Source organism: Pleurodeles waltl, chromosome 1_2 (genome assembly GCF_031143425.1).
Source record: "Pleurodeles waltl isolate 20211129_DDA chromosome 1_2, aPleWal1.hap1.20221129, whole genome shotgun sequence".
Taxonomy (NCBI): domain Eukaryota; kingdom Metazoa; phylum Chordata; class Amphibia; order Caudata; family Salamandridae; genus Pleurodeles; species Pleurodeles waltl.
This window is the reverse complement of record NC_090437.1, coordinates 728,603,216-728,617,615: the sequence shown is the minus strand read 5'-3', so window position 1 is coordinate 728,617,615 and position 14,400 is coordinate 728,603,216. Positions and strand designations below refer to the sequence as shown.

General features: G+C 42.3%; 1 protein-coding gene across 1 annotated transcript in view; it reads right to left on the bottom strand.

Annotated features, from left to right (window-relative positions):
* Positions 1 to 14,400, bottom strand: part of GUCY1A1 (guanylate cyclase 1 soluble subunit alpha 1) — a 465,791-nt gene that overhangs the window by 100,349 nt on the left and 351,042 nt on the right. The window contains exon 6 of the mRNA XM_069243102.1: positions 13,158 to 13,643. Coding sequence (XP_069099203.1) covers positions 13,158 to 13,643 — 486 coding nt within the window. The remainder of the gene's footprint in view (positions 1 to 13,157; positions 13,644 to 14,400) is intronic.

Genomic DNA, 14,400 nt, shown 5'->3' with positions numbered 1-14,400 from the left:
TTGTGTGCCCCGAGCACAGGTACCTGAGTCTCCTCTTGTCACCAATGACAATGATGGTTCTGCCACCAGTGGGAGTGGGCACACTGTGCCAGGGGTACAGGTATGTGGGAGTAGGGTATGTGGGAGGGATAGTGTGGGCCAGATGATCGGGGCTCAAAGGGACCATATTGACCAGGTCTTGGGAGCCTGCCAAAATTCCCAATGAATGATGGGCCAGGTAGTCACCATGATGGGGGAAAATCCAACAGCTACAGAGGGACAACCACCAGGACGTCATGCAGCAGTGGCAGGCACAAAATGCCATCCTGGCTTCCGTCTCTGGGGTTTTGAGGGACATAAAAACTACCCTGAGTAGGTCTGCCCAGCAAGATCAGGCCTCTTCCACTAGCTATGACTCTTCTGGCCCTTCTACATCTGCAGCTGTTAGTGGAATGGGGGCCCTGCCAGGAGATGGACATGCCTCAGACATCCCACCCTGTGTAGCTGAGGAACCCGCCACCGCAAATGTGGATGTCCACCCAAACATCCATGAGGAGCAGATGCCAAGACCAAACCACTGCTAGGAAGTAAACTTCTCCTGATTGCTTCCTCTTGCGTGCCACGTGTTCACCCTGCTGGCTGTTCTGAAACCTAAATCCATTTTCCTATGTTACAAGTACACTGGACATGTGTTTCCAAATGGTGTAGCAGCTATGCTGATAATTTCAGCCACCATGACTGAACCATTCACTGTTTGCTTTCTGTTATTTCTATTTCAATTCAGACATATTGTTTTGCAGTCTTCAATAAATACACATTAAACACAGGTTCTGTGTAAGTGACATTTATCAACGATGTACTATTGTCATGTATGGCAACTATATTATCAATGTGTCCCTCTGTATTGTGCAACATTTGTTATGTATATCACATGTGCAGTGAATCACCTGGAAACTCATGACATTGGGAATGCAACATTGATATAAGCAAAAACAGCTGTATTGGACATTTTCACACATGTATTTCTAGATTTGCTAACAGCAGATAGAGTAGTACTACTAGTGACATAAGCTTTTCAGCTTAGTTGTCATACACTACCAACCCACAGGATACAGATTTTACTGACATGTCACTCTTCCTACAAGCCTGGAGCCATAAGGATTGGTCCTTTGTATCACCAGGTAAAGCCTTATCACATGTCCATAACTTAGCTCACTAGTAGTAATTCCCCATAATACAGACAGAGATCAGTACTGATGTCACATAGTCTCTCTTTATTCTAATGAGACTACTGGATTTCGAGTTGCAGAATTGCCTGTGGTGTGGGAAACTGAGTCTGACCCACTACAGGTGAAACCTGTTGCTCCATCCGGGTTCTGCTCCGGCTAACTAGTAGTGCTTCATTTCTACCCAGGGGCAGGGATGATTGGGCAGCCGAGCGCATAACATAACTGGTTTCTCACGGAAACTCAGGTCTTATCCATTTCTCTCAGTTACATTAGTCTCACATACACAATGACAAACAGAGGCAGTATATATTTAAAAAATGCTTTAATAAAGCAACTGCATTTTAGATAGCAAAGCGAGGACTGCAATAACCAGGACGATAGAGCATGACAAGATTACAATTGTGACAAGGAGAGTAAAACATGAAAATAATGCTACCATATTGTCACGAGAGTCAACAGACTAATTCCTACCTAAGCTATGATAGAGCATAGTGTTGAGCTTTAATTCTGCCCTTTAGTTCCCCTGGGAAGACATCATCCCCCATATCTGAGCAAAGGCCGGAAGTCTGCAAAACAGCTGTAGTGAAGCATTCAGCAATCAGCATACAGTTGTGGTTCTCTGTCTGGAATCTCCTTCTAAGGTGTAAGAGACAGGTAAGTGTTTTTATTATAAATATATATATTATCTATGAATGTCAGAGACTAAACTTATACCACGTTTGCCGGCAGCCTATCTTACTGCACCCTTGGAAGAAGCACAGAGTGAGCAAAAATGTCTTGTTTGAGAACAGAGTGCTGGCCTAGGCAAAAACAGTCAGATAGAGAGAAAATAAAACAAGACCGTAAAAGTGGCTACTGTAACAATAATAAAGCAAAGCTGAATAAAATATATCTAGGTTAAAGTGCACAGCAGCAGGCCTAGTATGTTAAAATAACTACATGAAGCTATAACTGGCTACACAACACTGATGTCCCCAGTCCTTGGATATTTCAATTACAATGATCCCATACCTGTAGGCTTACCACTCACCTATGTCAATCCATAGATACATGCACATTGGTCTGCAAAGTAGGAGCACACTGACATCTATGTTCAAGGTAGTTCACATACAACAGAAACCATTATGATGGTAGAGGTATGGTGCAGCATTTTCACATGTGTAAGACACAAATGGACATACACATGACACCATTTGACCACCTCCAGTTCCAAACAAGTATCCTTGGTGGGGGAAAAACAGCCTCCTGACAGTTTGGCCATATTAGTTACAGTCCACAAATCCATGCCAATCTATACCTGTATTCATCCATGTTCACTTCTCATGTCTGCCTGCAATTCCCATCTGCCGCTGACACTGTCTGTGACTTGCCATTGATTAAGAGCCAAACAGAAACTCAGCAAATCTGTGATTGACAGAGATAAGGGATAGGACAAAACTATAAACATACTTCAATTCTGACAAGTAATTTGGACAAGTGTGTGCTTGTGCAGCAACATCTCATGGCACTGTGTACCACAATGTACTGTGCACAAAACTAACTTTCAATCTGCATGCATACCTGACTCATTGGCATTGGAGCCAACTACGAACCCACAGATGATGGTAAATAGGAGGTGACATGCGAGTTATCAATTGTAGCTTAAAACATGAACTCTCAATATTAAGGAGACATCCATACCTTTAATCAATTGAAGTACTGATTGATTAGAAATGCCCTGAAGTTTCCAGCTTCATCTTCATCAGGCTCATCATCACTAGGCAAATCTGCATTTACACCCACAGGCTCTGCTGGCTCCCCCTCATCTGGTATGAATGGATTCTGACATCTCAGGAAAAGGTTGTGGAGCATGCGGCGGGCAACAATTATATGACATATCTTGTCGGATGAGAAGAGGAGGGCTCCTTCAGATATGTCCAGGCAGCAACATCTTGCCTTCAGGACCCCAAAAGGCTGCTCCATGACACACCTTGTCCTTCCTTGTGCCTCGTTGTAGTGGACCTCCCCTGGCATGGTTGGGTACCTCACTGGTGTCAACAACCAAGGACGGTTTGGGTAGCCTGAGTCCCTGTAAGGAATAGTTACAACAACACAAACATATATCTTGGGCATTAACATTTGTGATAGCACCGGATAAACTTTGCACAAGTCAAATTTGACTCAACAACCAGCTAGGCCCTCTCTGTGTAGAGTCCTGTCATCAGCAGTAGGATATTGTTGTTCCGCATGATGAAGGAATTATGGACTGTTCCTGGAAACTTTGCACAAACTTGTGAAGTGTACTGGTCTGCCGAACACACCAGTGGGATGTTGATTGAGTGGCAGTTTTTTCCTGTTCCTGTATACTTGTTCATTGGCACTGGGGGGAATCAAGGCTACATAGGTGTCATCTATGGCTCCAACGACATGTGGGATGTGTCCCAAAGCATAAAATTCTGCCATAACAAAGGTCAATCCCACACACTGGGGAAACCTGATGTTACTGCCCAAATGTTTCAACAAGGCACATAGTACATTCTTCAAAATCCGACTGAACACGGGCTGAGACATCCCTGCACTTAGGGCCACTGTATTTTGAAAGGACCCAGTGGCCAGGAAGTGTACCACTGACATGACTTGAATGATGGGAGGTATGCTCTTGGGACTGCAAATGACAGACAAAAGATCTGCCTCCAACTGATCACAGAGATCCATGGTTGTATTGTGCGTTTTTCCTCCATGGTGTCCAAGTCTACTAGTGGGAGGTACACTGGAGGTTGTCTTCCTCTCCTCATGCCAGGGTAACTATGTGGAACAAAATTAAATTGTATGTGACTTTGACAATGTACACATAATGGATATGTTCAAATAGGAGTCACACATATCTCTATATGATATCAGATACAGCATATCACATTAGAAGTAGAGTATCTTGCTATGCATCCTTTGACATTCCATGACTCCTCTGATCAACTAGACATGCATATTTATCTGTGACTGTCAGTATTAGATAGTTCAATCTAGTTTACATGTGATACATATTTGTTGCACCTATACTTCATTGTAGTTGCACATAGGATGTTGAGAATAGGTTATTATTTACATTACCACCAATTCCTCTGTTACCCAGCTTTTACTAGACAGATTCACAATAAGACTACTAAACATGAAGGCAGCACTTACTAATAGCTCACACAATATAGAGGTGCATCAATGGTATGGTATATGCAGATAACATAACTTTTCCATACATATAATTGCAGCTGCATGACCTACTGTACTGGACATGAGGCAGTGACCTAACTTAGCCGGCGGATGTCGTTGTTGCGGTAGACGGTCACAACTGCGGTGCACATTGCCATTGGAACACATTGCTGCCTTTGGTGGACCTGGGCCATTGGTGATGTCCGCTGGCAGTGACGGTCATGTATGTGTCGGACGTGACCATCATTTTCTGCTGTAATGGTCACTTGACTCCTGACACTGCTGCCATCAAGACCTCCACTACTTAAGCTGCTGTGTACTGCCTCTGGGAGCTATCATGCCATGTCCTGCATGTGATACGGCCCCAGCCTTCATTCCAGAAGAACTGGAAAAGCTTGTAGATGAGGTTTTACCCCAGTATGGACAGCTATTTGGTGCACCAGAGGAGCAGGTGAGGCCAATAGTATACCAACCGATGAGAGGATGAGTGTATGATGGTGTACATGGAATGTGAGATAGTGAGGTATTGGGCACTAATGTTTGGGTGTATGTAAATGTGTACATGTGCAGAGGTAGACATAGAATACTGATGCATGGTAGCTAGTGTGAAATCTAACTTCCTTAATACACAACATAGATTGCAGCATGTACAACAATAATGGGGTGAGAAATGTTCATAGATACATACCATGTTGTGGATAATAATGTGGCCTTGTCATAGTCAATACCAGGTCCTGTTCCTGCACACAGGGGCTAGCTGCAGATGGAATATTGTGAATGAGTTTGGACTGAGAGGAAAGGTATGTTTGTCAACTTACTGTGACTGAAGTGTTCAGACCACTTATGTTTGGATGGTTCATGTGGATTTCCTTTTGTTTGTGTCATCCATGCAGGTCAACGCCCAGCAAAAGAAGGGACTATGGCATGCCATCACCAAGCAAATGCAGACCCTGGGAGTCCACAGCTGGTGGAGCACCCACTATAGGAAGTGGTGAGAGGACCTGAGATGCTGGGCCCGGAAGACCGCAGAAGTCCAGCTGGGGATGTCCTCCTAACAAGGGAGGGGTGCTCGTTGGACATTGACCCTCTCAATGGTCGGCATATTGGCGGTGGCCTACCCTGAGTTGGATGGACGTTTGAGGGCATCACAGCAGCCACAAGGGGGTAAGTACTGACTACACACATGTACATCCCTCTGCCAGTCCAGTGTATGCTGTGTGAGTATTTAAGCAGTACAATGTGGCAAGTACTAAAGGAAAATGGTCAAGTAGGTGCACCTAGGTGTACAAGTTATAACACTGACATACAGGTCTGGTGCTTCTAGTGTGTAATGGGACATTTAACTCACCAGTGTGCACCATAATGTATTCAAGCATGTGGTAATGAACGTGTGACAGTGTCATATGTCTACCACTATACTGCTCTAGAATAACCTGCTGGGTCAACCTTACAACCTACTGATCCATACTCCAAGTAGCCTATTGGTAAGTTGTTCAGGTCTTTGGTCTCTGTCCATTCCTATTCCACTGTGAGGGTGTGATCTCAATCTAAAAATTCAAATGCCATACTTGGTACACTTACTCTGAGGTGTGAGGAAGTGTCCCCACAATTAAGTGAGGGGTGTACATTGGAAAATTAGTAATCAGGTTGAACATCCTACATGATGAATAGAATGGTGGTATTTCTACATTCCCAGTGCAAGCCATGTCATAGAAATGTGAGTTTAGACTTTTTAGCCCATGTACGTGAAAATGTGAAGGTAACTGGTTAGCCTGCTATTCTCTTAGCCAATATATTGAGGGCAGAAAATCTCCAAAATGATACAATATACACTATTTTTAGCCATCATCGTGTGTTCATTGGTATATCCTGCCATTGTCCGGATTTCTGATCCAAGTATGGCACACTTATTGTAGCATTCTGAATCTGTTTAGATGGATTTTACTATGGCTAAGCTCAATTTGCACTGACTTCATTGCATTGCTGGTTTAGTTGTTGGCATTCACTTTCTTGTGGAATGGTATATGTTATCAGTCAATTTGCTGCACTCTAGGTGTATGTCTCAATCATGGCTCCTCACAAGCTTGTTTATGTCAGTTTAAATTTACTCCAAAGATGTTAGGTTACTCACGTCTGAAGTGTTGATAGTCATGTTGTGATTTGGATAATGTTGATGTTAGTTTGCTCATCATCAGTAGTACTAGTACTGTATGTGGTCTTCATGCACATGACAGGTGTCCATTGTATTGAATGTGTTGGTATGGTTCCTGGGGTTGTCTGTGGGTATATCCTGTGTGCTGTGTAGGCCCCTATTGCTGTACTTGACTTTGTTTACTATTTGATAATTGCTAAGATGACTAGGTCCACAAAGTGTGTATCAACCTTAGTAAAAATGCTGTTGATATATGTGTTGTTGAAATACAGATTACATTTATTATACTCTAACTTTGGATATGCAGGTGGATCTGTGGTCTTTGCATTTGTGAATGTACTAAACAGTTACAAGTTATGAATGTGATTGCTAAGCAACATGCTGTGTTTTAATTAGAATGAGATGAGCTAACTTTCATAGAACATGACGTCTGTTAATGGACTGGGCACGTGTAGATTTGGAGTATGTATGAATGTGATATCACAGTCAACATTAATTCCCATTAATGATTATAGTTTCACAGTGATGCTGTGTATAGGGACACACTTTTAATGCTGGCAATTCATCTTGTGCTGGTATAGGGTTTGTTATAGCTGTACTAACAGGATGGGGATGCAGTGTTCAGATACATGTCTTATGTTGTGTGTGACATTCTTTTCATATAGGGTAGTGAAAATATGTTGTTGTGACATGATGTTGGCTGAAAATGGTTCCTACCTGGGGGTGTTTTACACATAGATGTGATGTTACTGGTGTGTATGGTGTAATGTCTGTGTATGTAAAGAATGTGATAACCTGACCACTCTCTCTGCTTTTCAGCATCACCATCCACAGGCAAGAGAGAGAGTGCACAGTTGGGTGGGGAAGCTGCTGGCCACGAGGCCTGTAGTCATAATACCACCAGCAACGAGGGACCCAGTGGCCTGGGGGGCGAGGGAGTGCCACGGGGAGACATGATCCTGTTCTCCATCTTCAGAATCCTCCCCCAGTGGACACTCCCTGGTGGTGGCAGACCCATCTGGGACCACTCCAGCACCATCTAAGTCCACCACCATCGTACTACCACCACCCTTCCTGTAGCTCCCCACACAGTTTGCCGTGCCCACTAACACAAGAGAGTGGGCATCTCCTTTGCTACAGGCACCTCCGCCCCTGGCCTTGCCAGGCCTGCTGTCCTCAGTGAAGAGGCTATTGACCTCTTGAGGTCCATCTGACCATCAAGAATGCCATTTAGGGACTGGCAACCCAGATACAGTAACGATTTATGCATTCCTGGAGGGCATTCATGGTGCACTAGCTGGACTACAGAGATCCATGCAGGCTCTGGCCTCCACATTGACGGCAGCCAGTCACCCTTTGTCTCCCGTTCCCCTTCCACCTTCCTCTTCCCAAACCCAAACCTCTGTTCCCCGACCCAGTCAAAGCACACAGACAGACAAGCATGCATTCACCTCTACATCCAAGGTAGCTCAGACAAACACAAGCACCACAAGACACACCACCGGCATGCATACAAGCAACATACACCTGCAAACACAGCAACAGTCACTACCTACCCTGACACCCCCACCACCCTAGCATCACTGACAGCACACCTGACACACTTGTACACACTACACCAACATTCACAGACACTCAGATATCCACCCCAGATACCACACCCACATACATAACAACCACTGACACTCCTACATGAAGCATATCAACCATACCTGTAGTCACCCACCCACCATGACATCTCCCAGCACCTACACCCCCTCAATCCCGTACACGTAAATGCCCTCAATCACCTACCCAACAGACACCCAGCAACCACAAGCATACCTCCCACACACACGCACCCACAACACCCACACTGACACATCAGCCAACCAATCCCTCCCTCTCCACTTCCAAACCCCCTTCTGATGACCATCCCTATGTGTCTAAAAAAGAGTTCCTTTCATGTTTTCACCTGTTCCCTACCCCTCTGTGTACTCCGTGTGTGTGCCACCCTTTGCATCCCGTTCCCAATTGGCTTGTTTTGTGAGCGAACAAACATTGGCAATTTACAACAGTGACAGGTAAGTGTGTGTACTCAGGGTTGCTGTTATGTCTTCTGCATTGATTCTGGTGTCTCTGGGCGAGTGGGAGTAGCAGGATGACATGTAGTTCTGGTTCCATGCGGCTCCGGATGAGTAAGGCTTCCTGAAGGTGAGTGTCTCCTTTTATGCAGTTGGTTTCTGCCTGGGTTTCCGTTGTGGTGCGATCGTGGCAGAAACCTTGGTGGTGTACAACCTCGTAATCTGTCTGGCGGAAACATGGACTCTGCTGGCCTGCAGGTAGCTACCATCGTCTGTGACGGCTAGACCGCTGTGACGGTGCTGGTGGTGCTTAGGCTGTATTCTGTATTGAATACCGCCAATGTCATAATTTGGGGGTCTCAGACTGCCAAACTCGTAATAAGGCCCACTATGAATAGACACGCCAATATTCCTCCACAGGATTAAAACTCATATTTTCAAATTGCCTGATCATGCCACTATTGTCCTGCACATAACGCCTAGGGGCATATGTACGAACACTTTTTTCCATAGACACAGAATGGGTAAAAACCTTTGCTACATCTGGTCCCTAGCATTCAAAGTGAACTCCCTAATTAGCACATCAATATATTTTTACAGTGGCTCCAGAACAGAGCCACCACCGGATACAATGGGTCTTTCAGGTGGGCTTTCCAGGTCCTTATTTACTTTGGGTAGAGTGTATAGGACCTGAGTCCTTGGAGTTTTTGAATTGAGGTATTCAAATTCATGTAAACTTAGGAAATCAAAGTCCTTAGCCCTTGCAGTTGTGTCTCCAATCTTTTTTTGGATATCAAATAATGGATTAGGCTTAAGCAACTTGTTTGACAATCTTGATTTGATTTCTGCCATACAGGTTGTTGGTTTCTACACAGCAATGGCCCTGCTCTTATCTGCAGTCTTTATCACCACATTTCGGTTATCGTTAAGGGCAACCAAAGCTTGTCTCTCATCACATGAGGTTAAAACCAACTTTCCAAATAAGGCATTTTAAAAATTGCAATTAAAAATCCAACTTTAATATAAGAAAAGATTTTTCATCACAATTTCAAAGACACCAAATATTAACTGATTACCTTCTCCCAGCTGGAAATTACAGCTTATTGAATGTAATAAGGTACCTCCGATGTTATCCTACAGGAGAGGTATTCCTTGCAGTAGTGAAAAATGAATTTAAAAGTCTTTCACTACAAGGACACATAAAACATAAAATACATGTCCTACTTTTTTAATATACTGCACCCTGCCCTCTGGGCTGTCCAGGGACTACCCTAGAGTGACTTAGATGTATTAAAAGGAAGCATTGGTCTTGGCAAAAGGTTTATTTTACCATGTCAAAATTACAGTTTAAAACTGCACACACAGGCTCTGCAAAGGCAAGCCTGAGATATGTTTAAAGGGCTACTTAAGTAGGTGGCGCATTAAGTGCTGCAGGTTAACTTGCAGCATTTAATTTACAGGCCCTTGGCACATGTTGTACCATTTTACTAGGGACTTATAAGTAAATTAAATGTGCCATTTGGGGGTAAGTCAATGTTTCCATGTTTTATGGAGTGAGCACCTGCACTTAAGAACTGGATAGCAATGGTAAAGAGCACAGAGTTCTAGGGCCAGCAAATACGAGATCAGCAAGAATGGAGGAGGAAAGCAAAGGACTTGGTGAAAGACCACCTTAATTCTGACAGTTCTAACAATGACCATATTGTTGGTGCAATCATATGTTTTTCACTAACTGTGGGAGGCACAGTCAAATCAAAGCAAACTATCTACAATGCAATAGAGTGTTTTTCAAGGATTGAAGCAAAACAGTGTATATAAGATGATAGAAAACTCTCATGGTGTTAGGTTTATAGGATGAGGGACATAAAGTTCCCTTCCAAGTGATGAAAAGAACTAAAACCACATTGAATGATGTACAGAGTATATAACTCCGAATTTGAAGAGTAGTACATTTATTTGCAAACCTAGGGTATAGTTACATGCACAAAAAGTGCTACCCACACCCACAAATAAGGGACCATGAGTAATAAAATCTGGGTGTCAGATTTTGCACTTCAAATAGAACATAAAACAGTAGTAAATCCTCTGGTGTGGGTAGATTTCTGCTGTCTCAGTTGTGGGATTGATGTAGGTATGTCCCCAAGTAAGAAAGTGGGACATTCATTGCAAATGCTGGGAATACACACAATGACATAACTTTGTGAGTATTTAAAAACAATCTTAATCCATTTCCCGCACTAAATGCACACATACATTTGCACCCTAAAATTTAGATATTAGTGGCACAGGTTTCAAGGAAAGGCCCATGGAAAATGTCTCTTTTTGGGAATATTGAGGAAAGGATGTTTTCATGTACCAGAATAAATAGAAAAAAATGAAAAGCTGTGCACATTTATTGTTGATCTGGTCGTTTGTCCTTTTTTACATCCTACTTTCTACTAAGCTGCTTTCTTCTTCTTTCCCTTTGTGCTGAATTGTAATGAAACACGTGTTTTTACCATTAGTTAAAAGAGTTGTGCTACATATAAAATACAGATAAATACATGCACGTAACCTTATGGCAGCAAAGTTTATATTATGCAGACAATCCAGAATTGTAAGTTTGGAACTGTTAGGCTAAAAGGCAGAACAATTAAAAAAACATACATTTCTAGATAAATGTCCAGCAGTTTTGATTAGCATTTTGTTAACTCAAAAAAAGAGTTTATCTACATAATACATAGATGTATGCATCCATATGGCTATACCAATTTGAATTCTGTCTGTGACCAATACTTTGATCTTGCATCTCCATTTTCCATACCTGGCCACCCACGAACTCAAACAGAATTAGGAGATTAATTGCATTCCTTTTGTCACTACAGTCAACCTGATATTAAATAGTATTACAGTCTCCAATTTCCCTGGCTCTGTGTATTTATCACTTCAGTTGGGTCTCTCATTAAGGAATTTTGCATCATGTAAAGTAGTATTTCTGTTATACTCTTTTACATACTCTTATATGCCTTAGCGAATTAACCCCAAACATCGACAATGGGCATATTAATGGAATACTCATGAATATCTAGTAATAATAGAAAGAACAGAACCCCATAAAAAATATCCTGGACTATTACTTTACTTACTTACTGGTTTTGTGAACCTGCCCTTCAAGGTTCTTTTCCTATCACATTCTTCTTGTAGTATTTATTCCTGAAGCACAGATATAATAAGGGATGTGTTAAGCCTATTAAAACAAATGCCAAACAAGTATTCTATGGCCTGATTTAGAGTTTGGAGTATTTGTTCTCTAAATTTATAGATGTCCCATGGCTCAGCGGAAATGTCTGGTCATAGTCAGGAACCACAGTCAGGGTGGTTCCTGTTAATGAGCTAAATGTATGATGGATGACTCCATAAAGCATGACACCCGTCAAAGTCTTAATTTGTTTTTGTTTCTTCAAAAACAAAATCCCAACACCGGTTTTGAAAAAACAAACAACCACTAACCTATGGGAGTTTTCTCCCATGATGTGCAGGTAATTGAAACAGTTTTAGTATCTCTTAACTCCAAGGTTTTTTACAGCGGCAAGGGGTAGTAGAAATTGGCCCTTCAAACACACACTCAAAGTGGTGTGGCCAGTTCAGTGGCCAGCCCTCTGATGGCCCTTACTTCATCAGGCCATTGGAGGAGTATATCAGCGATGGAGCCAGACAAATCTCAATCGCTGACATACATGAGTCTGCCCAACTCTAAATCAAGTGAGTTTATCTTCATTTTGTTGAGAATGGTACTCAGTTGCCATTGCAACAGGGTACTCTCTCCATCAAACACTCAATCAGCCCCAAATTCATTGTGACTTACTAATCCATGATTGCCATCACCCACCTTTTGGCCTAGGCATTCCTATCTTACAGTTATCTACTGTTGTTAGTCACTTTATGTTATTTAAAGTGTCCACAAACTATTCCTTTAATGAGCTTCTTATAAGGTACTTTATGTCACTCTGTAAAGCACATGTTTGCTGGCCAGCTTCTCTCAATATGTAATATAAATCATGAAGATGTTATAAATGTCCATTATCTTGTAGACGTCGAGTTCTCCACACTGGTAATCAAATCGTGTGTACAACTCATTGAGCATGGTGATGACCTGCATGGGGGAGCACTGGGAACAGATTGCTGTGAATCACACAATAATGACAGCTGTGCTTTGTGTATTCCCTCTAGACAGTCACACACAAAGGAAGCGTGGTTGTGGCACTTTCATATTGATATCCTATCCTATGCCATTGTGACAGAGTACTCTCTCCATCAAACTCTCAGTGAGCCCCAAATTCATTGTGACTTACTAATCCATGACTGCCATCACCCACCTTTTGGCCTAGGCATTCCTATCTTACAGTTATCGACTGTTGTTAGTCACTTTCTGTTATTTAATTTGTCCACAAATATATTCCTTTAATGAGCTCCTTATAAGGTATTTTATGTCACTCTGTAAAGCACACGTTTGCTGGCCAGCTTCTCTCAATATGTAACATAAATCATGAAGATGTGATAAATGTTCATTACCTTGTAGACGTCGAGTTCTCCACACTGGTAATCAAATCGTGTGTACAACTCATTGAGCATGGTGATGACCTGCATGGGCGAGCACTGGGAACAGATTGCTGTGAATCCCACAATGTCAGAGAATAGCATGGTGACCTGGCTGAATTTCTTAGCTTGTACCACCTGTCCCTGCCACAGCTGTTGAGCAACTTCACCAGGAAATATAGAGAAAAGCAAGTCAACAGTCTTCTTCTTTTCCTCTTCAAGGGCTTGATGGGCCATTTCCAGTGTTTCCTTAATTTTCCCTAATCTTTTCTTTAGCCCATCTTGAGCTCTGGCCTGTTCACCTATCAGGACAACATCCCTCATGGCGTTGTGGATAGGAATATCTGACAGGTATAATCCACGTCCTGTGAAGTCTTCCAATTTATCTACACAGGGAGATCCCAGAAACAGAATAGCACTGGATTCAAAGACGTAGATCATCTGGCCTTTCAGGTCCATAACCTGAGAACAAAGCAAGAAACAGACATGGTTTATACAAGTGTCATTTGTTGTGACAGATGTCCATATTTTTAAGCATCACAAAAAATAGATGACTATTATGATTGCTAAATTACAGAACACAATTTTGTAAACAGTTCTAAAGCAGTAATCCAACATTCTGGGTATCCAGCTGACTATTCAAGCTTTATCTACCAGATATTCATTTTGTAGCAGGAAACTATTTGGTATTTTGTACATATACACTTTTGTTTTTCATTATTACCAAAGGTTACTGCATTATTTTCATATCATTCTAAGAATTTTGCTAAAATTATAATAATAATTGTTGGAAATGGCCCTTTCTGTAAAGAGCCCCAAAACATTTTGGCTTTCTCCGTCTTTGTTTCTGATTCTGTTTCTGTTGGTTTCAGGACTATGGACACTTTACCACTGCTAAACAGTGCTAAAGTGCAAGTGGTCTCTCTTCTAAACATGGTATAATTGGGTTACATCTGTGTTGCATATTTAATTTACTTGTAAGTCCCTATTAAAGTGCACTATATGTGCCCACAGCATGTAAATTAAATGTTACTAATAAGCCTGCTGCACTGACTCAGGCCTGCCACTACATAGCCTGTTTGTACAGTTCTAAACTGCTATTTTGACCTGGCAAGTGTACCTACTTGCCAGGCCAAACCTTCATTTTTTGTACATGTAAGCCACCCCTAAGGTAGGCCCTAGTTAGACCCAAGGGCAGGGTGCAGTGTATTTAAAAAGA